At 47.4% G+C, this 24,688-nt stretch overlaps 2 protein-coding genes across 2 annotated transcripts in view; one reads left to right on the forward strand and one right to left on the reverse strand.

Moving 5' to 3' along the window:
- Window positions 1-1,804: 1,804 nt before the first annotated feature.
- Window positions 1,805-10,786, reverse strand: p3h3 (prolyl 3-hydroxylase 3). Its single transcript, XM_064309552.1, has 16 exons — window positions 10,268-10,786; window positions 9,689-9,873; window positions 9,276-9,434; window positions 8,420-8,609; window positions 7,607-7,738; window positions 7,290-7,432; window positions 7,046-7,135; window positions 6,899-6,951; window positions 6,427-6,506; window positions 5,948-6,075; window positions 5,332-5,427; window positions 5,102-5,252; window positions 4,847-4,964; window positions 2,761-2,836; window positions 2,527-2,667; window positions 1,805-2,259 (listed from the first exon to the last, which is right to left on the reverse strand). The coding sequence occupies exons 1-16, from the start codon at window positions 10,578-10,580 to the stop codon at window positions 2,098-2,100; spliced, it is 2,217 nt and encodes a 738-aa protein (XP_064165622.1). The 5' UTR covers window positions 10,581-10,786; the 3' UTR covers window positions 1,805-2,097.
- A 489-nt stretch (window positions 10,787-11,275) lies between these two features.
- usp5 (ubiquitin specific peptidase 5 (isopeptidase T)) overlaps window positions 11,276-24,688 on the forward strand; it is a 16,424-nt gene continuing 3,011 nt past the window's right edge. The window contains exons 1-16 of the mRNA XM_064309487.1: window positions 11,276-12,062; window positions 12,481-12,609; window positions 13,115-13,181; window positions 13,361-13,488; window positions 13,619-13,764; window positions 17,043-17,227; window positions 17,492-17,586; window positions 18,558-18,751; window positions 19,338-19,409; window positions 19,631-19,721; window positions 19,826-19,951; window positions 20,133-20,286; window positions 20,719-20,893; window positions 22,310-22,398; window positions 23,669-23,797; window positions 24,393-24,536. Of these exons, the coding sequence (XP_064165557.1) occupies window positions 11,955-12,062; window positions 12,481-12,609; window positions 13,115-13,181; window positions 13,361-13,488; window positions 13,619-13,764; window positions 17,043-17,227; window positions 17,492-17,586; window positions 18,558-18,751; window positions 19,338-19,409; window positions 19,631-19,721; window positions 19,826-19,951; window positions 20,133-20,286; window positions 20,719-20,893; window positions 22,310-22,398; window positions 23,669-23,797; window positions 24,393-24,536 (2,032 nt within the window). The 5' untranslated portion in view covers window positions 11,276-11,954. The remainder of the gene's footprint in view (window positions 12,063-12,480; window positions 12,610-13,114; window positions 13,182-13,360; window positions 13,489-13,618; window positions 13,765-17,042; window positions 17,228-17,491; window positions 17,587-18,557; window positions 18,752-19,337; window positions 19,410-19,630; window positions 19,722-19,825; window positions 19,952-20,132; window positions 20,287-20,718; window positions 20,894-22,309; window positions 22,399-23,668; window positions 23,798-24,392; window positions 24,537-24,688) is intronic.

A 24,688-nucleotide genomic window follows, 5' to 3' on the forward strand; every position in this document is an offset into this window, starting at 1 on the left:
TTAGTGAGGGAAAATGGAGGAACAACTTATCATTATGGTGCAATCACACCCGGTGCTATACAACTTTTTTTTTTAAAGTACAAAATCTAAAAAATGTTCTCTAAAAAATGAAGCTTGGACAGCAGTCTCAACTTGCTAGCTAGCTAGTGAGAGAGATCGCTAGCTCGGCAGCTTACTAGTGAGAGATAGAGTGATATATGGCTAGCGTGATAGCGGTAACAAATAATATTTATCAGTGTGCTGACGTAACTATAGAAACTAAAGGAGATGATATGTGGCTATATGGCAAATATACGTCTTTGATGACGCTGTCATTTCTCTTCAATAATATGTAGCTGCACGAGACCACTAAGAGGATTCAACGGGAAGCTCCTGCCCCTCCCTCAGCCTAGTAAACTTGAGCAATCCATCAACTGAGTTTCTCACGGTGTGAACACAGGGTAAGAATCACATGCATTACCACTGAATGAGAGGGGGCTAACAGATTCAACAGATTCATAACAGATTCATTCAGTTCAGCTGAACTACATGGTAATGCACATACAGTCACTACTGCACAAGCAGGTCCTGCAGGGTTGGACATTATACTAAAACACACATCATTTTAGGGGCTTGGTTTGACCTAAGGTCTGCCCCTGGGGAAAGTGCGACGTCTTGTGAAACAGTAGAGGGAGTTATTATGAGTCAGGCACCGGGATATTGCCTGACGTACAGCTGTTCTGTTCTGATACAGAGACTGCTCTATGCTCCATTCGACAGTGTCGCCTGTCAGTAGCGCCGCTGTGCTCTGGTACTTGTACTGGTCTTGAGCTTTTGTTGTGAGAAGGTGTGGTAGGTGTTGGCAGTCTAGTGCTGACACAGTCAGGGAGGGCCAGTGAAGTGTTAGTGTTCTACAACCACGAACTGACAGACACCAAAGTACCATACATTCATATAAGGGAACAAAGATGACTCTGGTACAATTCCATCTCAGTCACAACAGAGACATTATGGTAAAATTGGATTGACACCAAATCTTACACATACTTATTTTTACGCCATTGGTTTCATCGGTCACAGCCATAATTTGATAGCTGTTCACGCAATGTGCCATTGCAGAACAAGAGCAGGGATTCAGCATCAGTACGCAGAAAAAAATATTGATATCACTGGAGGGGTAGGAAGGAATTACTTGGGATGCACTGCGTGAAAAAAAATGCCTATTTACACTTAGATTAATGCCAGGGCAGGCCGGAGTGTGAGAAGAGGGGGAGAAGCGAAAATGCGCAGTCCATTAACGGTAACCGACCCATTTCTCTACTGAAGGTGGATTAGAAAACAGAGGGGCCGAGAGGGTCGATACAGAGCATAAACACTGATTGACTGGACACCATAATATGCGAGATCGTGAGGTTGGGGTTAATGGGAAGAAATTGAGGGAGGAAACAGACGAGGAGTGTTGGAAGTAAATGATTAAATGATTACTCCTGGATTATTATTCCATATTCTAAATGGAGATTTTAATCTTCATAAACAAATGCACTCCTTTATGAGGGATTAACTGTAATCTCTCTTTCTATCCCTTTTCTGCCTGCATGCCACACTGTCTCCCTGGGCATCAGTGTTAATGTACTGCAGAGTAGCACAGCTCAGAGCACACAGTGTTGTATTACCATGCGGCATTAACCCTCTCTCCCTTTCACTTCTAATCCCCTGCGCTGTAAAGGAAGGTTGGGGTAATCATTTAATGGACTGGGGGTGTTAACTCCCCCTGTCACTCAGTTCATCATCCAGACTCCCAGACTCATGAGACAGTTGAAGGGGGTTGTTTTATTTTATAGTCATTTATTGTTTTGTCGGTTTTTTTTTATTTTATTTTTTTTTACAGATAAACAGACATTACATCATTCAACCTCACAAAGACTTACCTACCAGGGTGAAAGGACCAATGAGAACAGGTGTAGTCATTCTGACTCAAAAACAGTCACTGTTACTGAAATGAGGGGGTGCTGGGCTGAGTGACGGCTAAGAGATGGGTACAGCTCAAATGGAAGCGAGCCGTCTGAATGCGTGTCCTGTTTCAAAACTGCAGTTCTAGCTCTCGCCCTCGACCCCCCCTCACAACTCGTCCCGTGCCCCCACCACCCTGCCCCTCGCTTTGCTCCTCTCCCTTGAGTTCTGATTTCGTCCCGAGCGAGGAGGCGCGGGGGCGCCTTTCTCCTCCTCTTTGGTCACGCTCAGGCCGTCTTTCGTCCACGCCGCCTCCGCTTCCTCCCGCTCCTGGTGCCGAAAGGGTTAATGCAGTTTGCATGTGCATAATGAGGTTCATTTACAACAGCGGACATTACATCACACAAACACTGAGGACAAGAGGGCAAATCTGCCTGTGCTCAGTCCTGTGCTCTTCACTATTATTTAATGCCATCACCTGCTGAATTTCCTGTGGTCTCATTTTCAATGTGTGGCATAGTAGCACTGTGTGCCAATAAGCTATACTGTAAAGGCGTTATACGGAGGCAGTCTTGTTTCAACCGCAGTGAATCTCACCATGTCTCTGTGCAGCTTCTCTTTGGTGAACCAGAGAGCCAGGGCGCACCTCCGGCCAGCGGTCACCGCGGTAACCCCATGGGGATTGACAGGCCCAGAGGAGAATCCGACGACCCGCCCGCATTTTGGCTTCACCGTAGCCTAAGGACACACAGGGAGGCAGTCCGCTAACACATCCGTGGACCCTCTGCTGAAGCACAGCCACACCAAGCTGCAGATGAAGCTCCAACGTACCGTCACGGTCTTTGCATCCCTGTCCGTGAAGAACAAATCCCCGCCTTCAAAGTCATCATTCAGGTAGAGTACGGCACTGCAATAGCCAACCACACACACAGTCCTCATTTAGCATATAATTACAACAATCAACTATTCAAAATGACTGAGCATCTACCCCAGAAATGAGTTATGACTGACCAGTATTATACCAGTATTCAGTATATCAGTATTCAGATACATTATGGCTCAGGGGTCAAACTCCAGTCCTGGAGGGATGGAGTGTCTGCTGGTTTTCAGGGTGTTCTCTCCAGCAGTGGTTCGTTTAAGTCACTGATTGGCCATACAGTCCACAAACCCTGTTCTCAAGGCCTTAACTGCCAATTGATTAAATGGAAACCACAAAACTGCAGACATTGTGGCCCCCTGACAATTTAATTTGACACCCCTGCACTACAGTGACCACATTGACCACACACAACCACTGTGAAAGTGGACCAATTATAATGCGATAAATAAGAATTGGTCATTATCACTGATATGGGCCAAGATTCAATAAACATTAATAATAAATGTAAGTACGGGTGTTCTTGTTGACAAAAACAATAACTGAACTCACCAAAATGTGTTTGTGGGGAAAAAAACTTTCATTTAATTGTCAGTCAAAATAAAAGAGAAATGTTTATTGAATCCAGGCCATGGTCTTTACAAGAAAGTATAGTGTATGTTTCTTTATGCCACCTACAGGCTGAAACAAGAACATCACTTGAAAGTACTTCACGAATGAGTGAATATTCAACAGCAATGCACATCAAATAGAACAATTTACACAATAAATTGCATCCTATCATTATGTGAGAGTATTGACGCCTTTACACGCAGTAACATGCATGTATGCACAGCATGTGGCTTAGTGCTCCCTCTGCCTGGACCATGAACCCAAAAACACAAGAGGAAAACTGTTAGAAGATGAATTATCCACTTATTTATTTTATTTCTCTCTTCCCTACTTTTTACTTTTTACACACGCTCCGTAAAACTGAGATGCAGATCAAATTTATGAACAGTGTACAATGAAATACACCGTACAGGCATCATCGAATGAATGGAAATGATGGAATGAATGGCAAATTAACTTAATATCACAGAAGAGCTTTTACTCCCCTGTTTTCCTGGGCCATGGTACATCTCACTAAATAAATAAATAAATAAATATACACACACATGCCAGTAACACAGTGGATATATTCACCAATATATCAAAAACCACAATGGAAATAAGTCTGTGGCTGTATTGCGTATCCTTGACATTTAAACTCAGATGCAATCGTATTGTTGTCTTATTTTTATTGTCAAATAAACTAAACTAAACAGAACTCGTGGACTTTGAAACCCCAGCGTTTTTGGATGCTGAATCCCGCTGCTCCGACCCCCGAAAACGGATTCCTCCAAACAATTAGCGACGTGACCCATTTCTCTAATCAGATCATCAAACATGATTTGATGCAAATGAACTAAATCCCCTCTCTCGGGACAGGGAGGGGCAGAGGCATTAACTGGCACAGGCGCATGATTCCATGATGTGCCGCTTAGGCAACGATTTGGCTTTAGGCAACACCCAGCGGCAGCGGCTAGTGACAATAGCGGTTTCCTGGTATTAACCAAAGCTGTGGCAAGAACAATTTAATAGGGGACAAACAACCCGCTAGGCAGCCTTATTCATACATGGGATAACACAAATACACTAGAACACTTTACTGAATAGTAGTCCATAGATCATGCACACCTAAAAATGGTGAAAAAAATCACAAACCATGCAAACTCAACAAGAATTCAATCATTGATTCATTCTGTTTCACGAATCAGCAGCGTATAAATCACAAAACAAGGTTACATCCTGATTGTGATTTTGCGATGTGCCACTGTAAAATCTGTATCTTTTTCTTCTCAATAGTATCTTTAGTTTTTGTCACACTAACATTTGCCCTTTCCTAAAAATGGATACACAACATAGTTGTATATGTGCATGCATGCACATGTGTGAGTGGCATGTGTGTACATGCATGCATGCGCGTGTGTGTGTGTGTGTGTCTGTGTGTGTGTGTACCTGAGGTCTCTGTGGGTGAAAGCAGGAGGCTCTCTCCAGCACTGCCTGGTCTCAGGCTCCAGCAGGCAGTTGTCCACATGCACAGGGTGGGAAAGGTCCAGCCTCCCCTCCTGCTTCCCTGTACACACAAAGATGTAACCGCAAAACAGCCACACCCAGACAAAGAGCGCAACAGAGTCAGCACGTCTGGGTTCCACACAGGGAGGTGGGTGATTGACAGCCCAACTGCCGACAGAGTGGGGGAGTTTAGCATACCTGTAATGGCAGATCGGCACACCAGGTGGGTGAAGGAGAAGTAGAGTGCGGATGGGCTGCGGAAGTACGAGTGGAGGAGGGTCCGGACCCTCTCCCCGATCTCATGAAGCAGCCTGGCGTCCGATTGGTTGACGAGGCCATCCTGAGCCAACTGGAAGAGGGCGAGCCAAATAAGTTCCTCACTCAAGGTCCATGGTACTGCGAGGGACAGGAAACGGAAATGTCCTCACCTTCAACGCTCTCAGTACGGTCAGGCCTTCAAATTTTTCGTGTGGCGTGTGCGGGGACCGTCGCCCCCGGTAACCATCGCCTAACGATGCAGCAGTCTGTAAAAAAAACAAGGCCATGTTAAAACCTAGTATACGGCTGGACCTAACACATGTGATCCGGCCGACCAATGGTGTAACTTCATCACTCACTCAGTCAGTCACAGACATTCGCGTTTGTAGGGCTGGCCCCGCTGTTGCGGTCCAGCCAAAAAGGGGGATTTGAGGAGCTAAGATGAAATTAATCGCATTGTGTCTGATCACACACATCATCTAACAAGGAACATTCTGTGGTGTCTGGGAAAAAGGTTTAATGGTGCTCACTGAATCTGTCCATCTAACTATACCCAGTTTACTGGACAGAATATTACTGGACTCTCAATCTCTAGCTAAAATGTAGTGAGTATTCTGATGCACATTGGCTGACACGCACATCACCTAGTGGTTATTACACAATGAGGTTGTTTTAGTGAGCTGTCCCCCTTAGTAGACAAAGCTCTATGACATCAATAAACAGTGTGATATAAATGCAATTCATAATAACACTATTGCTAATAATATATGTTCATTGACAGCTTACGGTAGCCAGCTGTAGTATTGTGTCACACTCGGGCTGAGACAAAGCACCATCCAGTACAACACGATTAGTCCCATTCAGCATGTTGTCGTCCATGGTGATTGTCACTCCAATGAGAGGAACACTGCCCCCTGGTGTTGGGAGGAAAGAACGACAGTATAAGACAGATAAGGATTTAAGCACTGATTCCAAAGCTCAACCAGATGTTCAACTCCAGTTTCATAATATCGAATGTTCTGATTCTCCATAGCTAAGCAATAAATGTCCAGTTTGATACATCTCACGAATATTCATTAAGGGGAAGAACTACAAACTATGCTGTGACAAAGGATATTCTCTTCAAAGGAGCAAACAATCTCATTGGTGAACAGAAGGTGGGAAGTAATGCACAGGAAGTACGTGTACAGGTTAGCGATATTTATTATTTATCTGCATATTTATTATTTACCTGCAACACAAGGTTAGCGATATTTATTATTTACCTGCATAGAACCCGCTGTCATCCAGCTCCACCTCCTTCTCTCCTTCCTTCATTTTTTCATTCAGTTTTTCCCTCTCCACTCTGAAAGACAACAAGTGAATGCACTGGGAGTGTTCACTCAATTAACACTTCTTTCGCCCTCCCATCCCAACCCTCCCCCATTCAGAATAAACCAAGACAGTCCAAACAGGCATAACATTTTACCACAGATAATACTCTAGTCAAAACCAACCAGATGGTCATCTCCGTATTCTCAACACAGAAAGTTCTGTAGCCCCTTGGCTGACGAAGAAGCATTTCAATTTCATGCATCTTCTGAAAATTACAACACAGTTTCAGAGCATGTTCAAGCTTCCGGAAACTTCTGTTACTAACCAGAGATTCCTGTAGTTAAGAAAAATGGAAGACGGAAGGAACATAAGAGTCAAGTAGCTAGTTAGTCTAAAGTAATGCCTGTGATTTTACACTCTCACCTCCATGCTTCTCTTATTGACTCCGGCACAACTTCCTCTGGGGTCCACAGGTCCTGTAGAAGAGAAAAACAAGAACTGACCGCTGAGCCAGACCCCGTCACTAAAATATACATCGCAAAAATGTCAGTTATGAAGCAGCGCTCTTACTGGGTCAGTGAAGGTGAAGTTCAGATTCTCAACTCCAAAATACAGAAGCTTCTTTTCCAGCAGGGACCTGTTAACATAGGTTGATATTTCCTAAGTGAGAGAAAAGAGGAGGGTGAGGGGAGGCAGATACAGACAGATAAACAAATAAATAAATAAACTGTGAGCACAGACAGACTTTAGCGCCCATGACAGAGCACGAAGGCAGACTGCATGACTAATGCAGTCAGAGAGAACCTGTCTGGACCTGTGTGGGCTGTGTCCCTGGGGCCTCAGCGTCGCCACCCAGTGTCTCAAAGTAGAGCTGCAGGTTTGAGAGGGAGTCGGAATCCGAGGGGTAGAAGAGGAGGAGGGAGCGAAGGGTCTGCACTGCCCCCCTCAGGTCGCCCGCTGACAGTGACGCAACGACAGATCAAGAAAAAGGAAGTTGGATCAAACAACTTAAACCGTCACAGAAATATGTGCTGTCATTAAAACTTCTAGACACCTAAGCAAGGTATGAGTACAGAGTGGCTGTATTGCCACCATCATTGCCAATATACCAATATACCCCCGACCTCTAACCTTTGAACTGTGCAATGTGCAAGTGCTCCAGCACTGTGGGCAGGAAGTCCTCCACTGGAGAAATCCTTCCAGGTCGTGTTGCCACGATGGCCACACAGGACTGCTTACAGGACAACAGGTTGAGAGAGAGAGCTAAAAAGAAGGGCAGAGACAACCTCAATATGTTTGGTTTTCAACATTGGTGATGTCATTGGGTAATAATCATTTTACCTGATTTTACTTAATTATTTAAGGTGAAGTGGGTCGTTTTTGTTGTCGCATATGAAATTGAAAGTCATAAAAGTACTCATAGTCATACAAAATATTTCTTTACAATAATAAGATCCACCTCATATTAAGTGATTAAATTAGCCAATGAAATTACTAAAATAAAAAATTGAATCAATCAATATGAAGTAGCTATTATTATTGTAATATAATGTTGTATTTTATTTATTAGCAGTCTTGTTACCTTCCAGCTCAAGCCAGAACATTATATTCAAAATGAAATAAAAGGTAACGTGATACAGTGCCAGATCAAAGGCATGAATGCAGCCTCCTGCGGGGAGAAGTAACTTAGCCTGGAAGGCACATCGCTGTTAACCAGCACTGGAAAATCCAGGTTGAGAAAGTAAAAATAATTCTCCCCAGTATTTTGTTCTAATCACCTGAATTTGCTAATTAGCACAATTCTTCAGCCAGGAGGTCGAAACTAATTAGGGAAATTCAGCTGGCTGAGTTTGAGGGAGGAAGGGACACACGGCAGGACTGGGATTTCCACCTCTGCTTGTTAACACGCCACAACGTTCTGCCACACGCTGAAGCGCACTTTACCCGCAGCCTTCTCGAACACTCCCGTCGTCTTCGCGGTTTCCTCGTCGGGGATCCCCTGCCCCTCCAGCTCGCACTGCGCCCGGCACTCCTCCGTCTGTCGCAGCGTCTCGTTCACGCACTTCTTCCACACCTCCGCGGCGCGCGCCCACTCGGCCGAGGACTCTGCGAGGAGAGCCGCGTCGTAGAGGTACTGAGCGGGGGGGGGGGACAGGGACAGGGACAGGACAGGGGAGGTGCGTATGAGGGCATGGCATATTGTGTGCTTGATGCCTGCAGGGCCGTGTCCAATTGGGTGGCCGGGATGGCACTGGCCCCTTCTGGAATTATGATTGTCCACACCAGGTGCCACCACTATTTTTCCCAGTAAAAAACTGTGCAAATGTAGCCGTTGGTGATAGTGTGACCCCCACCCTGGCTACGCCATGAAGAAAATCCTGGTAACCCCCTGAATGTCTGGTCTGTCTACAGTATAAGGACAGCCGTTCTTTGCTGAAAAGACGCTGAGAGGCCCTTACGACTCTCAGAATGATGTACGACTCTTCAATTATGATACGCCAGCTTTGTTTGACCTCACCTTCTGTTGTAACTGTCCGTTTGCTCAATCATTCCCACTCATTCCTTATTTATGCCCAACTTCCTGTTCGTCCCCTTCTTCCACCCCTCTCTCCATCATTCTCTCTCACCCACTGTTTTGTGTCCATCCCTCTCTCCCTCACTCTATCTCACTCACTGTTTTGTGTCCATCCCTCTCTCCCTCACTCTCTCTCACCCATTTTTTGTGTCCATCCCTCTCTCCCTCACTCTCTCTCACCCACTGTTTTGTGTCCATCCCTCTCTCCTTCACTCTCTCTCTCACCCATTGTTTGTGTCCATCCTTCTCTCTGTCCTGGAAGGCCTCCTCTGTCACTCCTGGCATTCGTCTGTACTTCTCTATGTTGTTCCTCATCTCCAGGTGACTGGGGTTGGCCACGAAGAAGGTCTGCGCTGCCGCCACTGCATTCGGTATCTTCCCTAGCTGTGGAAAAAGTGCAGAGGGCCACAGGAGAGACTCTACAGAGTGTGTGTAGCAGGGAATTAGACCAGCAGACATGAATACAACTCTTATTCTCTAGTCTGCAAGAGCAGAAATGCACATGATAGTAATTTATCTTAAAGAATAGAACTTAAAGACTGTAAATATACATATGTATGTATATGTACACCGGGCCATAAGACTTGTGTCCAGGACTGGACAGTTATTTGTGAATGCATGTCTATGCACGCAAGTACCTTGTAGTAGGTGACCTGTAAAAAGTTGTAGGGGTTGCGGGTGTCGAATTCATAGTGGATGTCTGCAGAGACGGGAAGCTGGGCCACTGGACTGATGGTCTGACCCAAACAGAACCGGACGCATTCTGCTCTGCGCTGGACCCAGTCAATGGCCCACAAGTCCCACACGCTGCCCTTCTCTGTGTCTGGGGTGAAATCATAGGGCAGTGTCAAAGAAAACATAAAGACTAAACCTAGTAACAAATCATCTAAAAAAAAAAAAAGCCTCACTAAACAGTCTTGATTATTAATTCATTACCATGTACAAAGTTAATGCATAGCAACTAAAAACACGGCAGCACTTACACAACAGCAATATATAACATTGAAGAGCATGACGATTGAAAATATAAATCAAAGCAATAAACCACGTTTAAATCTCTAAACAAATTGTTCAATAATCATGTCAAAACATTTGCTTGTATTATAAAGGGACGATCAAAGTTTAGGATTACCCATCCAACGCAAAGTACACAACAAAATCATTCTTCTTACGAACTAAGCAACAAAATGTAAACCGCTTAGTGTTTAAACAGTTACCTAGTTTTTCGAGCCTGTCATGCCCCGCTGCAACACAATTGTCATGGCATTCTCTGCGCCTCCGAAGTATAGTTTCCCGAGTTTCGATTGATTTCTCGATTAGCTCCGCCGCCTTCTCCCAGTCCTCCGCAAAATATTCCCGGACACCCAAGTAATACAGGGCATCATAAGGGGGTAAACGTCCAGACACAGATCCTGTGGAGACCCCGCTTGTTGCAGATGCTACTAGTGAAAGCAATGAGTGTAACAGTACAAAACGCAGCGCCACGTATACAGGGCTAGTGTCGGAGGGTACCGCCATAGTACCATACATGCGTGAGACTGGGAGAGGGGGAGAAACAGAACGTAGAGGGAGGGACAGGACAGGAATGAGTGTGGAAGAGGTTGAAATGCGTACAGGGAAATGTGTTTGAACCTAAACGTTTGGGTTGGAAAGAAGGAGGGATCAAGGAGCGAAAAGGGAGAAAGGGATGGGTGGAGAGAAGGAGAGGATGAGGAGTCACTTCTCTTTCGCGAAAGTTCATAATAAATAGGCCTACGCCCTCTTATATTGTACTTATTGTACATAGGTCTACATATTCAAGTGTTGCATATGATTTAATATATTGAACAAGTCGGTATATATTTGCAAGAAACCAGCTTGTTTGGTCCTGCCAGTGTGGATTTTGCAAATACATACTATTACTATTTCTGTACGCCCGTCCTTCTATACCATTCACTTTATGCACTGTGTGCGAATGGGCTCATATACTGAGCCAGAGTAATTAAAGTATCCTCATTTTAAGGTATAATCATTCACGTGTACATAAATCTTCAGTCGTACGACTGGTCTCTAAACTCTGCGATTTATACCTCCACCAGCACGGTGGCGATGATGGGTTTAGTTATGGCAGTACCAAATTTCGCTTTCTCATCGTGGATCGTACGAGACTATCGTAATAACTGTGGTAATGGAGCATTTAAAGTTGAATACTTGGACAAAGTCGCTTGTGTTGTCACTAATTGAGCTAATGTTATATTTGCACCTTTATATTACAAAACACGTTGTATGTGGATTGAAAGTAGCCTATTGGATGGCTTTATAAGATTAGTTTTTTCTTCACAGACATCAACTGAAAATAGACGCTGCACAGATTCGACTGATCGTTGTAGAAACGTGATTGACAGACCGTACACTATTTTTATACGGTCTATGGACCGTGCACACAGAAGACTAGATTGGTAAGACAATGTTGTAAATATTAATTAATCAGTATAGCGCCTCCGTTAAACTGATACGCACGAAAAAGCAATATATACAGTCTAGCTAGTATGATTTAACGTGATTAGCTGTGCAATAATTTCGTTCAGACATCGTTCGTTGTCACACAAAGGGCCACCTACACATTAAGCTACCCTCTGGTCCTTCTACATTTTTGTGAGCGTGCATACTCCCTATATTACGATTACTGTCCGCGACCCCGTGAGTGCTGTACTCGTCGTGAGCGCGTCCGGCCTTGCATCGGTTGAAACACTGGAGCGCACGTAAGGAGGCAGAGTGGGATTCATTGGTAGAAAGGCTAGAGAGAGGAGTAGGAAGGAAATAAAACAAAAAACCTAGAGCCAGTGGAATTAAGGAGGCTGGCAAAAGTCAGAAAATCGGAGGAGAAAGAGTCTGACGAGAAAGCACAAATTCAAACAGTAAGAGATGGCTAAGGCGAGTGAGGTTTTGATGTCGGTCCTGTCCACAATTCGGGTTCCGCGGGCCGGGGACCGTGTCCACAAAGACGAATGCGCCTTCTCCTTTTCTTCACCGGTGAGTTCTTCCACCAGCCAAACCTGTATACATTTTCAAAATTCCTTGCCAGGCTAGCTAGCTGGTTAAATTCTCTTGAATTTCACTTCTGGGTGTTTATTTCCCCTTTCATTCCGCCAGTCTTTAATGCTACGTATTTAATAACGTCCCTGCTTATGTAGTTACGTTCTTTTTGTTTCCCTGTTGACTAGATAGCTACGTGGCTTGTTTCTCTCATCCTTTTATGTCACTTTGTTCTTAACGTAACTTAATTTGAGTTGGTGGTGTTTTTCAAACGCCACAGCGTGTCTGTCACGCGGCCAGTGTTTTATATTGTGTTTATGCCAAAGCACCGGCTTCATGCGTTGTCATTCTGCATCAGTTTTTCTTACTAAGGGGTCTAGTACGCTGTCACATTTGAGTATCTGTTCTGTTTCAGGAGAGCGAGGGAGGTCTGTACGTGTGTATGAATACTTTCCTGGGGTTTGGCAGTCAGTATGTTGACAGACACTACAGCAGGACCGGCCAGAGAGCCTACTTGCACATCACACGCACCCGTAAAGCGCAGGTAAATTGCTGATTACTTTTTTTTTTTTAGGTAAGTTGTTTCTAATGTTACCCACAGTCGTTGCATGGAATCTCAGTGGTTAACTTTGGACAGATCCAAGCTAAAGCACGGGTAATCTAGAAAGTCTAAACGCAGTCTGGGGTTATATAATTGTTGCAAGCAATACAAAAGACGTTGGTCCGTCATCGGCCCAAACACAAGCCGGGTTATTATTATTATTAAAAAGAAACAACAAGTCTTATAGAGATGTGGTAAACAGCAAATCTTATAGAAATGTGGTAAAGTCTAAGGATAAAGATAACAACTGTGCTACATGGCCATGACGGAAGTTGTTTCATTTCTTCTCAAAGTTGTTCTGGCTGGCAGTAGCTGTTGTCGCAGTAGTTTTGGCAAAAATCAGGAATTCGTCACTATAGTAATTTGTTGCTGTGTTGCTTAGGCTAGTTGAAACTGCATACCGAGGAGGGTTATGTTGGCTAATTATAACTGATATGTGTTTACACAGAAGGAGGATGACAATAGCTCTGGTTCAGGTGACCCACCCAAGAAGAAGCCCACTCGATTGGCTATTGGTAAGATAATGTATGGAATTGCCACCTTGCTTCATTCATTCATTCATTCATTCATTCATTCATTTTCTCATTGAGTTCTATCATGGGGGGTACACTCTGATGTACTGTGTGAACTTGGTGTCTTTAAACCTGAGTAAGTAGAGCAGTACCTCACCGTGCTCTCTTCTCCTCTCCCTCAGGAATAGAGGGAGGGTTCGATGTGGAGCAGGATCAGTACGAGGAGGAAGTGAAAGTAGTCCTGCTTCCAGACCGGCAGGAAGTGACATCGGAGGACTTGGCCAGCATGCCCGAAGTTGTGAGAGAGAGGGTAGGGAAATAGGGCAATGAATGGGCGGGACGTTGAATTGAAGAGGGATGCGGGGAGGAAGGCTGCAGTGACGCGGGTGGTTTTGCGCGGTGTCAGAGGCCTGACCCCCCCCCCCCCCCTCCCCCCCCAGGTGTCCCAGTCCATGGCCGGCTTGATGTCGGCCGACTCGGTGTCCCACGCGCTGCAGGTGCAGCAGTGGGACGGTGAGGTCCGGCTGGAGTCCAGACACGCCGCCGACCTCAAGCAGCTGGACAACGGAATCAAGATCCCACCCAGGTAAGAGCGGCTGGGTTCTGTCTGCATCCGCACCGGCGTCTGCTCTGGGTCTGCGTCTGCTCTGGGCCTGCATCTGCTCTACGTCTGCTCTGAGTCTGCGTCTGCTCTGGGCCTGCGTCTGCTCTGAGTCTGCGTCTGCTCTACGTCTGCTCTGGGCCTGCGTCTGCTCTGAGTTGCCTGCTCGTCTGCTCTGGGCCTGCGTCTGCTCTGAGTCTGCGTCTGCTCTACTGTCGCTGCTCTGAGTCTGCGTCTGTCTGCCTGCTGCTCAGTCTGCGTCTGCTCTAGTTTCTGCCTGCGTCTGCGTCTGCTCTACGTCTGCTCTGAGTCTGCGTCTGCTCTACGTCTGCTCTGAGTCTGCGTCTGCTCTGAGTCTGCCTCTGAGTCTGCGTCTGCTCTGAGTCTGCCTCTGAGTCTGCGTCTACTCTACGTCTGCTCTGGGCCTGCGTCTGCTCTGAGTCTGCCTCTGAGTCTGCGTCTGCTCTCCCTCAGTCTGCGTCTGCTCGCCTCTGAGTCTGCGTCTGCTCTACGTCTGCTCTGAGTCTCTGGCTGTCTGCTCTATGTCTGCTCTGAGTCTGCGTCTGCTCTACGTCTGCTCTGAGTCTGCGTCTGCTCTACGTATGCTCTGCATCTGCTCTGAGTCTGCGTCTAGTCAGCGTCTGCTCTACGTCTACTACGAGGCTGCTCTGAGTCTGCGTCTGCTCTACGTCTGCTCTGAGTCTGCGTCTGCTCTGGGCCTGCATCTGCTCTACATTTGCTTTGAGTCTGCGTCTGCTCTATTTCTGCTCTCAGTCTGCGTCTGCTCTGAGTCTGCGTCTGCTCTACGTCTGCTCTGAGTCTGCGTCTGCTCTGAGTCTGCGTCTGCTCTCAGTCTGCGTCTGCTCTGAGTCTGCGTCTGCTCTGAGTCTGCGTCTGCTCTGAGTCTGCGTCTGCCCTGAGTCTGCGTCTGCTCTCAGTCTGCATCTGCTCTGCATCTGCTCTACCTCTGCTCTGTGTCTGCGTCTGCTCTCAGTCTGTGTCTGCTCTGAGTCTGCGTCTGCTCTACGTCTGCTCTGAGTCTGCGTCTGCTCTACGTCTGCTCTGAGTCTGCGTCTGCTCTCAGTCTGCGTCTGCTCTATGTCTGCTTTGAGTCTGCGTCTGCTCTACGTCTGCTCTGAGTCTGCGTCTGCTCTCAGTCTGCGTCTGCTCTACGTCTGCCCTGAGTCTGTGTCTGCTCTCAGTCTGCTGCTCTTCGTCTGCCCTGAGTCTGCGTCTGCTCTAGTCTGCGTTGTCTGCTCTGTGTCTGCTAATGTCTACGGATTGTGTTAAATCCAATTCACTATGTGTCTCCCATAATCTCACTGCGTCTGCCCTGAGTCTGCGTCTGCTCTGAGTCTGCGTCTGCTCTGAGTCTGCGTCTTCTCTGAGTCTGCGTCTGCTCTACGTCTGCGTCTGCTCTCAGTCCGCGTCTGCTCTGAGTCTGTGTCTGCTCTACGTCTGTGTCTGCATAATGATCTACAGGGAAATTTGAATGAGTTAAAATCCAATTAATTCACTAAATTGAATTTCAATTAATTCACTGAACTGATCTCAGTGCAGCAGGTTAGAGCTACCGTGTACAAGGCTGTTTCATTATAATGCTGTTGTCTCACAGAGGAGGTGAAAATGGCATGTTTGTAAAAAATGGAGAAAATCAATAATGCGAGTCTGCAGATGTGGGCGTGAACACGCGGGGCTCTCTCAGCTGCTAGCCTGGCTTTTCTGGGCTCGGCCTTGTGGACTGCGGCAGTAATAGGAGCCTGTAAGCACGGCTCACAGGATTCGACCCTGCCAGACTCTGCCCTGTGGGGGCTTGGGTTCAGAGAGGGAGAGCGAGACGGCTAGCGTGCTAGTGAGCCGGAAGGAGGGGCATTTTACGAGCGCTTCCCTGCTGCTTGTGATTATTTATGTGTGTTGGCTCGCGCTCTTATTATAGTTGTGAGGTGATTTTTCTCGTGACGTTTTAAGTCTCATTCCTGCAATGATGAATGTTTCTCTTTTCCTGCGTCTCCTTAATTTAAAGCTTCATCGTGTTGATTCTATTATTGTATTCTTTATTTATGGAATTGACGTGTTTACTGAATCATTTACGAGTAAGAAGAATAACAGTCATGAAATCCTCTCTGATAAATCAGTTAAAAGTTACCCTAGTTTAGATGCTAATTCGCTTGGTGTGCTTTTCCACTTTAAGGCACGGGGTGCATCTGTGTTTCATTCTGTGTGTCAGTCAGTCTGTGGTGCGGCCCCTCTTTCTGCTGAATCCATGCTTGTGCCTTAGAGCAGAGCTGCCCAGCCCTGCTCCTGGAGATCTGCCGTCCCACAGGTTTTCACTCCAACCCCAACAAAGCCACACCTGATTCTACTAATTGGCAGCTTGGTGAGATCTCTAGCTGTGGAATGATGTGCGCTGTGTTAGAGTTGGAGTGAAAACCTGCAGGACGGTCGATATGCTGGAACAGGATTGGGCCACCGTGGTCTAGGCTTATCAGACTCCAGTCCCGTATGGCTGCCCTGCCTGCTGGTTTTAGGTGTGCTTCATCACGTATGTGCTTTTATTTAAGCCATTGTCGTTTGTTATGTGTGTGTACACTGCTTAACTCTCGCCAGCTGAGTGCCCATAGCAGTGCAGTGCGTTGTGTAAACGGCATGTGTGTGTGCACAGGGAGTGGTCTGTGATGACCATAATAGTGCAGTGCGTTGTGTAAACACTGTGTATGTGTTCACAGAGAGTGGTCTGTGGTGCCCTTAACAGTGCAGTGCGTTTTGTAAACTGTGTGTATGTGTGTGTGTGTGTTCATGGAGTGCAGTCTGTGATGACCATAACAGTGCAGTGCGTTCTGTTAACGGTGTGGGTGTGTGTGTGTGTGTGTGTGTGCGTGCACAGAGAGCGGCCTGTGCTGACCGTAACAGTGCAGTGTGTTGTGTAAACAGTGTGCACAGGGAGCAGTCTGTGATGCCCATAGTAGTGCAGTGCGTTGTGTAGACTGTGTGTGCGTATGTGTGTGTGCACAGTGAGCGGTCTGTTATGACCATAACAGTGGAGTGCGTTGTGTAGACTGTGTGTGCGTGTGTGCGTGTGTGCGTGTGTGTGTGCACAGTGAGCTGTCTGTTATGGCCATAACAGTGCAGTGCGTTGTGTAGACTGTGCGTGCGTGCGTGCGTGTGCGTGTGCGCGCGTGTGCGCGTGTGTGCGTGCGTGCGTGCGCTCAGTGATGCTGGCGAGCCCTTTCCTGCACTCTGACCCGCTCCCCTGTCTCTCTCAGCGGGTGGAAGTGCGAGGTGTGCGACCTGCAGGAGAACCTGTGGATGAATCTGTCGGACGGGAAGGTGCTCTGCGGCCGCAGGTATTTCGACGGCTCCGGGGGCAACAACCACGCCCTCCTGCACTTCCAGCAGACTGGATACCCGCTTGCTGTCAAACTGGGAACAATTACCCCTGACGGGGCAGGTAAGGAAGGAGATGGGGCAGTTAAATGAAAGAGCTTGGGTATATGATGGACTTTTGAAGGGGGGATGTACAACTCATACACACACAGATATTAATCACCACAGAAAGAAGCACCTTTACCATCATTTCAGTGCTGTTACCTACCAACAGAAGGGACGATTGTTGCAGCACCGCTGACCGAATTGGTTTTTTCAATGCATTAATTAATTAACCAGCATGATTCTACGTGTGATCTGACCCTGCGTTATATGATTATGATTACAGATGTGTACTCCTATGAGGAAGATGACATGGTGCTGGACGCTAAGCTCCCAGAGCATCTCTCCCACTTCGGCATCAACATGATGACCATGGAGAAGGTACCGAGCCGCTACGTTTGGGGCGTCAGAGTTCGACGCTGCGCTCTGTTGCCTTGCCGTTTGCATGAAAGTGAGCCTGTTTCAGGCTGGACACTGCGTCTTCAGCACCTCTGCAAAATGTGATTTACCGCTGTTTGTTTTCGGGGGCGAACTCTGTGGGTAGAGACAGAGAAACTGTTTTGTCGGCAGGTTTTCCTCAGTGGTCTGTTGTCGCTCGCTTTGTGCTGCGGCTTACTTGATTTTGGCACATGCAGTATAACTGTGACACACCAGGCTCTGGTTTCACAATGCGCAAGGGTTTTAGTTTCACTCTTCCCTCATATTCATTACTGAAGTTATTTGAAAGGTTGGGTTCTGTCATTCTAAAAACTCAGAGACATATTATTATTATTATTATTATTATTATTATTATTATTATTATTATTATTATTATTATTATTTGTTGTTGTTGTTAATATGCCACTTTTCGGTATGTGCCACTCAAAGAACTTTCCAAACAACACTTTTTTTTATTCATTGATTTATTTATTGCAACGTTTAGCCGGATGTACTTTGTGACAGCATGGAGAATGTGTGAACCATACTGCGTGAGAAAGTATGCACCGCACTCTCATCTGTCTCTGCAGTAACCCTCTTATTTTCCGTCTGCATAGAGGGGCATCTCTGAATTAATCTGTAATTAATCCGTAACGTACATAATCTTTAGGAACGATGCTGTCTCTTTTTCTCTTCTCTCTCAAATTCAGATTCAGATTTAAAATGCTTTGCATGTAAGATATTTCTTGTATTGCAAAAGAACATATACAAAGGAAAACTTGAACATAAATCTAGACGAATGGTGTACAGGCAAATATAGGCTTATCCCAGTGTCTGCTTACGGCAAGCTGTTATGTAATTTTCAGCTAGTCCAATACATTTTCTGTGTTCCCCTAATATGCGTTCTGTGTTATCTCTCTCCCCCCCGCGCTCAGACGGAGCGCACCATGACGGAGCTGGAGATCGCGGTAAACCAGCGCGTGGGCGAGTGGGAGGTGATCCAGGAGTCGGGGGCCACGCTGCAGCCCCTCTGGGGCCCCGGCCTCACCGGCATGAAGAACCTGGGGAACAGCTGCTACCTCAACTCCGTCATGCAAGTGCTCTTCACAGTGCCGGACTTCCAGAGCAAGTCAGTGCCCTCCCGCTAACCCCCCCTGCCCCCGCCCCCGTTCACGACGCGTCTCAGTGTACTAATGCTGACCTGGGATCAGTCTGGCCTTTTGTGCTCATTATGGATGAGGTTAGGAAAACTGGTCTGAGATCAGCATGGTGTGTGAATGCAGACCCAGGTCCCTCCAGCACTCTGGTCCCTTGCCCGTGTCTGTGTGTAGATTGTGACTTAGTCCTGGACTGGAGCTCAGTTCAGCCTTAGGGAGGTGGACCAATTAAGGCCCCTAAAGATGGCAATGGAAAGCTTACTTATGGACGTTTATTTATGTAGCTTTTTAACCAAGCATTTTTGGCTTGCTTAACTATTTTCTGCAATCAGCCGTTAACTCTCTGAAAAAAGTTGCTTGATAAATTGTGGTTGAGTTCTACTCAATGTCCTTTGGACATTTAATTAAGCTAAACATTTCAGTATTTCTAACGTTATCAGTTTGATTCTATCTTTGTGAGAAACTTCTAGAAGTTACCGGTTGACTGCACTGTGCGCTGCAGGTGAGTGACTCTGTCTTGTGACCCGCGTGACTTGTGTGCTGTTCCGTCTGCCAAAGGTACGTCTCCAAAATTGAGAAGATTTTCAGTGAGGGGCCCAGTGACCCAACCCAGGACTTCAAAACGCAAGTGTGAGTGTCCTCATCGGCATCATCATCACAATCACTGTCGTAATCCAATGGCATTTTCACCACAGTGAGATGTGCAGCCGATATATGCAAGCTAGTAAAGTAAAGTAAACTAGATTGGAATATGCATATTAACAATTCACTATTTAGTTAAATTGGCTAAAATGTGTCTGGACCTTGGTGCCTGTGTTGACACTCTCGCCTTACTGTCTCCTGTTTTTCAGAGCAAAGCTGGGCTACGGTTTGTTGTCGGGAGAATATTCCAAACCTGCTCCTGACCCAGGAGACGATCCCACAGTGAACCCTGAACCCAGGGTACGAAGTCCTGTTAATATCGACGGTGCATGTGTGTGTTATTATCACTGTTTGTCTCTTTGTCATTGTATTCATTTTTTAAAAATGCAATTGGCTGTTTCCAGGGGGACCAGGTTGGCATAGCACCCCGCATGTTCAAGGCCCTGGTTGGACGAGGGCACCCGGAGTTCTCCACCAGTCGTCAGCAAGACGCTCAGGAGTTTTTACTGCATTTCATTAACATGGTGGAGGTAATGGAATCTTTATTCACCCCTTAATTCATTTCCTTTATCCTCCATCCATCCAGATATGTGTGCCGTTGTTTTCAGGTGTGCCTCCATTTTGTGCGGTTGAGTTCAGGAATCTTCATGATTCCGGGTTGAGTCTGCGGTGTTTGACTCTGAATCTCCTGTTTGGCATTAACTCCACCAGAGGAACTGCCGTTCGGGAGAGAACCCCACCGAAGCCTTCCGCTTCCTGGTGGAAGAGCGGATCGTCTGTCAGCAGTCACACAAAGCCAAGTACACACAGAGGGTCGACTACATTGTGCAGCTACCTGTGCCCATGGACCAGGCCACCAACCTAGGTAAACTGCAGCCTGCGCCATAAGGAAGGGACTGATGGGAAATGTAGTATTAATTTGTTAATGGGCTGTTGACACGTTCTTATGACTATACCACTCCGTCCATATTCACAGTCTTAAGCAGAGACAGCTTCACTTTGAACAGATAATTTTCGTTGTTACATATTACTCATATCACTAAAAAGTAATGCTGCTACAACTATCAAAGACTGGCTAAAAGAGCTGTTGTAGTATTTCAAGAGCCACTTTCTTTAATGTCACATTGATTTGGTATTGTGACATCCAGTGTATGATTTTACTTTTGCTCCTCTCTAAACCCATTGACCTCCCTCTCTCTCCTTCCCTCCTCTCTCTCTCTCTCTCTCTCTCATTTGCTCTCCCATTAACTTTTTCGTTCTCTCCTTCTCTCTCTCTCTCTTTCTCTCTCCCCCCCAGAGGAAATCCAGGAGGCGGAACGGCGGCGTGAGGAGGCGGAGTCGGCGGGCGCCCCCCCTCCACCCGCCCCGCGCGCCCGCATCCCGTTCACCGCCTGCCTGGCGGCCTTAAGCGAGCCCGAGACGCTGACCGACTTCTGGAGCTCCGCCGTGCAGGCCAAGACCACGGCCAGCAAGTGAGCGCCAGCCGCCGCACCGCGCCCAATGAGCCGCTGGGCTGCCAGGCTGCTACGCCACCGCGCCCAATGAGCCGCCGGGCTGCTACGCCACCGCGACCAATGAGCCGCAAGCCTGCCCGGCTGCTACGTCACCGCGCCCAATGGGCTGCCAGGCTGCCACGGCTCCGCTCCAATGTGTGATCGCGCCCCGCGCTGTAGTGTGAATCCGCACTGCGTGATCGCCAACTACGCCAGCGTGTAATTGGCCATGGCGCCACTCAGGGAAGGAGGGAGGGGATTAACCCTTTGAGGTGTGAGATCGGAAATATGCGATTAGAATGTTCTTACCTGAACGTTCTAATGCTGATGTAACAATCACTACTGGTAACTGAAAGCAGTGGAGTTCTAACTCACTGACGTATAATTTCAAAGAAACATTCCTAAAAACATGCTCTACGGAGGGCTAAAGGCCCACTTGGTAATATTGGTTGCTAATAAACAAAAATTACATGGATGGCAACTAAGTATCTCGGTGGATCGTGGTACTTGTAGTTTTTTAAGGTCTTGCTCTGACGTCTTGATAATCTGGGCAGCAAATTTCTTATCAACTTATTTTTCCTTTCTAAATGCTTTTCTTGAGGATCTTTATCGTTATTTTTAAGCAATTCCGTACGACAGTACCTACCGTATCTTCGTATTTTCGCCCGTCGTGAGTCATCGGCATTTTGCTAGCAGCCGAAATTAGCGAGCGGGCCTTTCATTTGGCCTGGGCTGAGCCTCGTCGATCGCCGCGCCCGCGGCCCGCGCGCTAAGGCCGCACCTCCCCGTTTGTCCCTCCGGCTCACGTCTGTGTGGGATCGACCTCCGGAACGCGTCCCGCGTCCGCTTAGGAATGCAGGGCGGCGTGTCAGAGGCTGAGAGTCACGGAGAAAGAGCGCTGGGTGGAAAGCGGCGTGATCGTGTGAGGACTGGTAATTGCGGGAGCAAGGGCGCGATGCAAGGTCAGGTGCTGTTTGGAGGTTTGAGAAGCGCACGGCCCGTCTCCATAAAATGTGATGCGGCAGATTGCGGGTTGCCAGGTCTGCCCAACCCCTGCTCCTGGAGATCTGCCAGATCCTGTAGGCTCTCATTTCAACCCTTATTTGGCATGCCTGATTCTACTGATTGGCAGCTCAGTGAGATCTCCTGCTGTTGAACGAGGTGTGCTGCAGGGCGGTAGATCTCCAGGAGCAGGGTTGGGCAGCCTTGTCCTATGCACTGAAAGTCAACCTGGCGATGGTTACGTGCTACAGCCGTGGAATAACTCAAACTAATAGTGCTACATAGTGTTCCATGCTGCTGAAAGAAGTTGCGTGATGTGTAACTCAAGACTCTTTAAAGCACAGTGTATAACCAGTCCCCCCCCCCCGCCTCCCCCCTCCCCTCTCACACCAGGACCACCCGCTTCGCCTCTTTCCCCGATCATCTCGTCATCCAGGTTAAGAAGTTCACCTTTGGCCTGGACTGGGTCCCAAAGAAGCTGGGTAAGACGCTGCCTCCCTGTCAGGACTGCCATTACCGATGCCGTCTGACCTCGGGGCCCGAGGAGGCCACCCCCATTGACCGCCATTGACCGCCAAAAGCATTTCACGCCAGATGCGCAGAAATGCAGCTTTTTTTTTTTTTTTGGAAAATGTGGGAGAGCGCGTCCTCTAGTGGCCCTGCCAGAGATGAGGGTTTAGCCTGATTGTGCTCCTGGATAGGGAAGCTGCTACACTGTCACAGAACTACAGTACCGAGAGACTCCCACACACCGTAAACCTCAGCATTGCCTCTAGGCTCAGTTTGACTAGATACTCCAATGTCCATAATGCACCACTAAAGAAGACCTCCGACCATACAAAATCTTGGGGGCTGGCAACGTGCTGCAGCTTGCCTTAAACTGACTGGGACATTTTCCATTAATTGTCCAGCAGATAACCAAGTTATATTTTTCCTGTCTGTGGCAAGTTCAGATTGGGGCATGATTTGGGGTACGATGACCGTAAATCACAATAAACCGTTAATATTCTTGAATTTCGTTGAAACGCTTTCCTATAGCTTGTGATGAGGTAGGTCTGTTTATACAGCGCGTATGTTTTTCAAGGAACAAAAAAAAAAAACCATACACCGTCAAACTGATTTGCAGAAAAACATTTGTCAGCCATGGTTTAAAAGGCATTGTGCGGCTGTTTTTATTCTCGTTGTGTTAAACTTTAATTATTTAGAAACGCTGCTACTCAAAAACTGTGATTACGAGAGTGCTGTTTTTAGCTTTATTTTTAAAAGGCACATTCGTAAACTCTGCCTTCGGAAAGATCTGTTGCTTTGATCGTAATCGTGATCATAAGCCCTCTCGCTGATGCTCTTCTCATTGGTGGATTACGTTTATCCATCCGCTGGGAGAGTTGGTAGAGAGCTGCGGCTTTTTCCAGTTTGGGTTTTTTTTTTTTGTTTTGTTTTTGTGGGCGCTCTTTGGGGAGATATTTGCAGGATCCTGAAAGCTGAAATGTCTGTTTAAAGTTCTTTGTTCTGAAGTGCACACTGACTTTGGAGCGTCCTTAAGTGTTTTCTGAGTAGTTCATCTGAATAATGCAGGAACCTGCTGTGAGGACTGATCTTTGTGCAGCTGGTCGTTTGTTAGATTGGACTGGGCCCCGGCTGTAATTTGGATGGGATTTAACTGGTGAATTGAGTGAACTCATTAGCTAAATGCAGCCTAATGATGGACGTGACCCTTCGCAGTCTGTGCTTATTGGTGGTTGGCTGTTGCAGATGTGAGCATTGACGTGCCTGACACGCTGGATCTGAGCGCGCTCCGTGGGACGGGACAGCAGCCGGGGGAGGAGTTGCTTCCAGAGGTGGCCCCGCCCTCTCTCGTGACCCCAGATGTGGAGGTCAAAGGTATCCTGGGTTCCCGTAGCAACAAGGAGGACGGCTCGCTGTACTCCCCGCTGTTGTGTCAGTCTGTCTGTCTGTCTGTCTTTTCTCCTCCTCCTCCGTTCTTTCTCTTTTCTCTCCTGCTGGGCTCCTATTCTGTGTGGGTTCTGCATTCTGTCTTTTCCTCCTTTTTGTGCCTTTTTCTCCCTTCTCCCTTCTGTTTACCTCCATCACTGGCAATTTGCACGTTCAGGTAGTTCATCTAGGAAGTGTAGGCGTGAATAAGGTACATGGATGTGTTTGCCTACTCTTGGCTCTCTCTGTTCACCATCATGTGCGGTAGTAGTTTGTATAGATTCTCTTTTGTTTTTTTTCCTGTCTCCGTTGTGATGTGCTGTAGAGCAGTCAGTCACTTTGTGCTTATTGTACACTGTTAATATTCTCTCATTCTCTTTCATTCTCTCTCTCTCTGTCTCTCTCCCCCTTCTCTCTCCCTTCCTCCCTCTCTCTGTCTCTCCCCGCTTTCTCCATCACTCCCTCTCTGTTTCTCTCTCTGTCTCTCCCTCTAACTCTCTCTTCATCCCCCTTTCTCTCTCTCTTTCTCTCCCCCCCCCCCCAGCCCCGGTGCTGGACGACTCCACGGTGTCTCAGCTGTGTGAGATGGGCTTCCCCCTGGAGGCCTGCAGGAAGGCGGTGTACTACACCGGGAACACCGGCATCGACGCCGCCATGAACTGGGTCATGGGCCACATGGACGACCCAGGTGGGTGTGCGGCCCGGACGGGGCAGGGGGGCGGGGGCGGGGGGCTGGAACTGGCAGCTTCGCATCGCTGCTGTTCACGGTTCGGTCCGGACGTGGTACTCCCGCTGTTCTAGCGCTCGGCGGGACCCCACGCTCGGCCGAGCTGCAGATGG

Source organism: Anguilla rostrata, chromosome 1 (genome assembly GCF_018555375.3).
Source record: "Anguilla rostrata isolate EN2019 chromosome 1, ASM1855537v3, whole genome shotgun sequence".
Classification (NCBI taxonomy): Eukaryota; Metazoa; Chordata; class Actinopteri; order Anguilliformes; family Anguillidae; genus Anguilla; species Anguilla rostrata.

Coding starts and splice junctions, on each gene's coding strand:
- p3h3 (XM_064309552.1), bottom strand. CDS start 10,580: ATGTATGGTACTATGGCGGTACCCTCCGACACTAGCCCTGTATACGTG. Junction 7,136..7,289: donor CAGGGACACAGCCCACACAG/GTCCAGACAGGT, acceptor TCTCTCACTTAG/GAAATATCAACCTATGTTAA. Junction 6,952..7,045: donor ACTTCACCTTCACTGACCCA/GTAAGAGCGCTG, acceptor TCTCTTCTACAG/GACCTGTGGACCCCAGAGGA.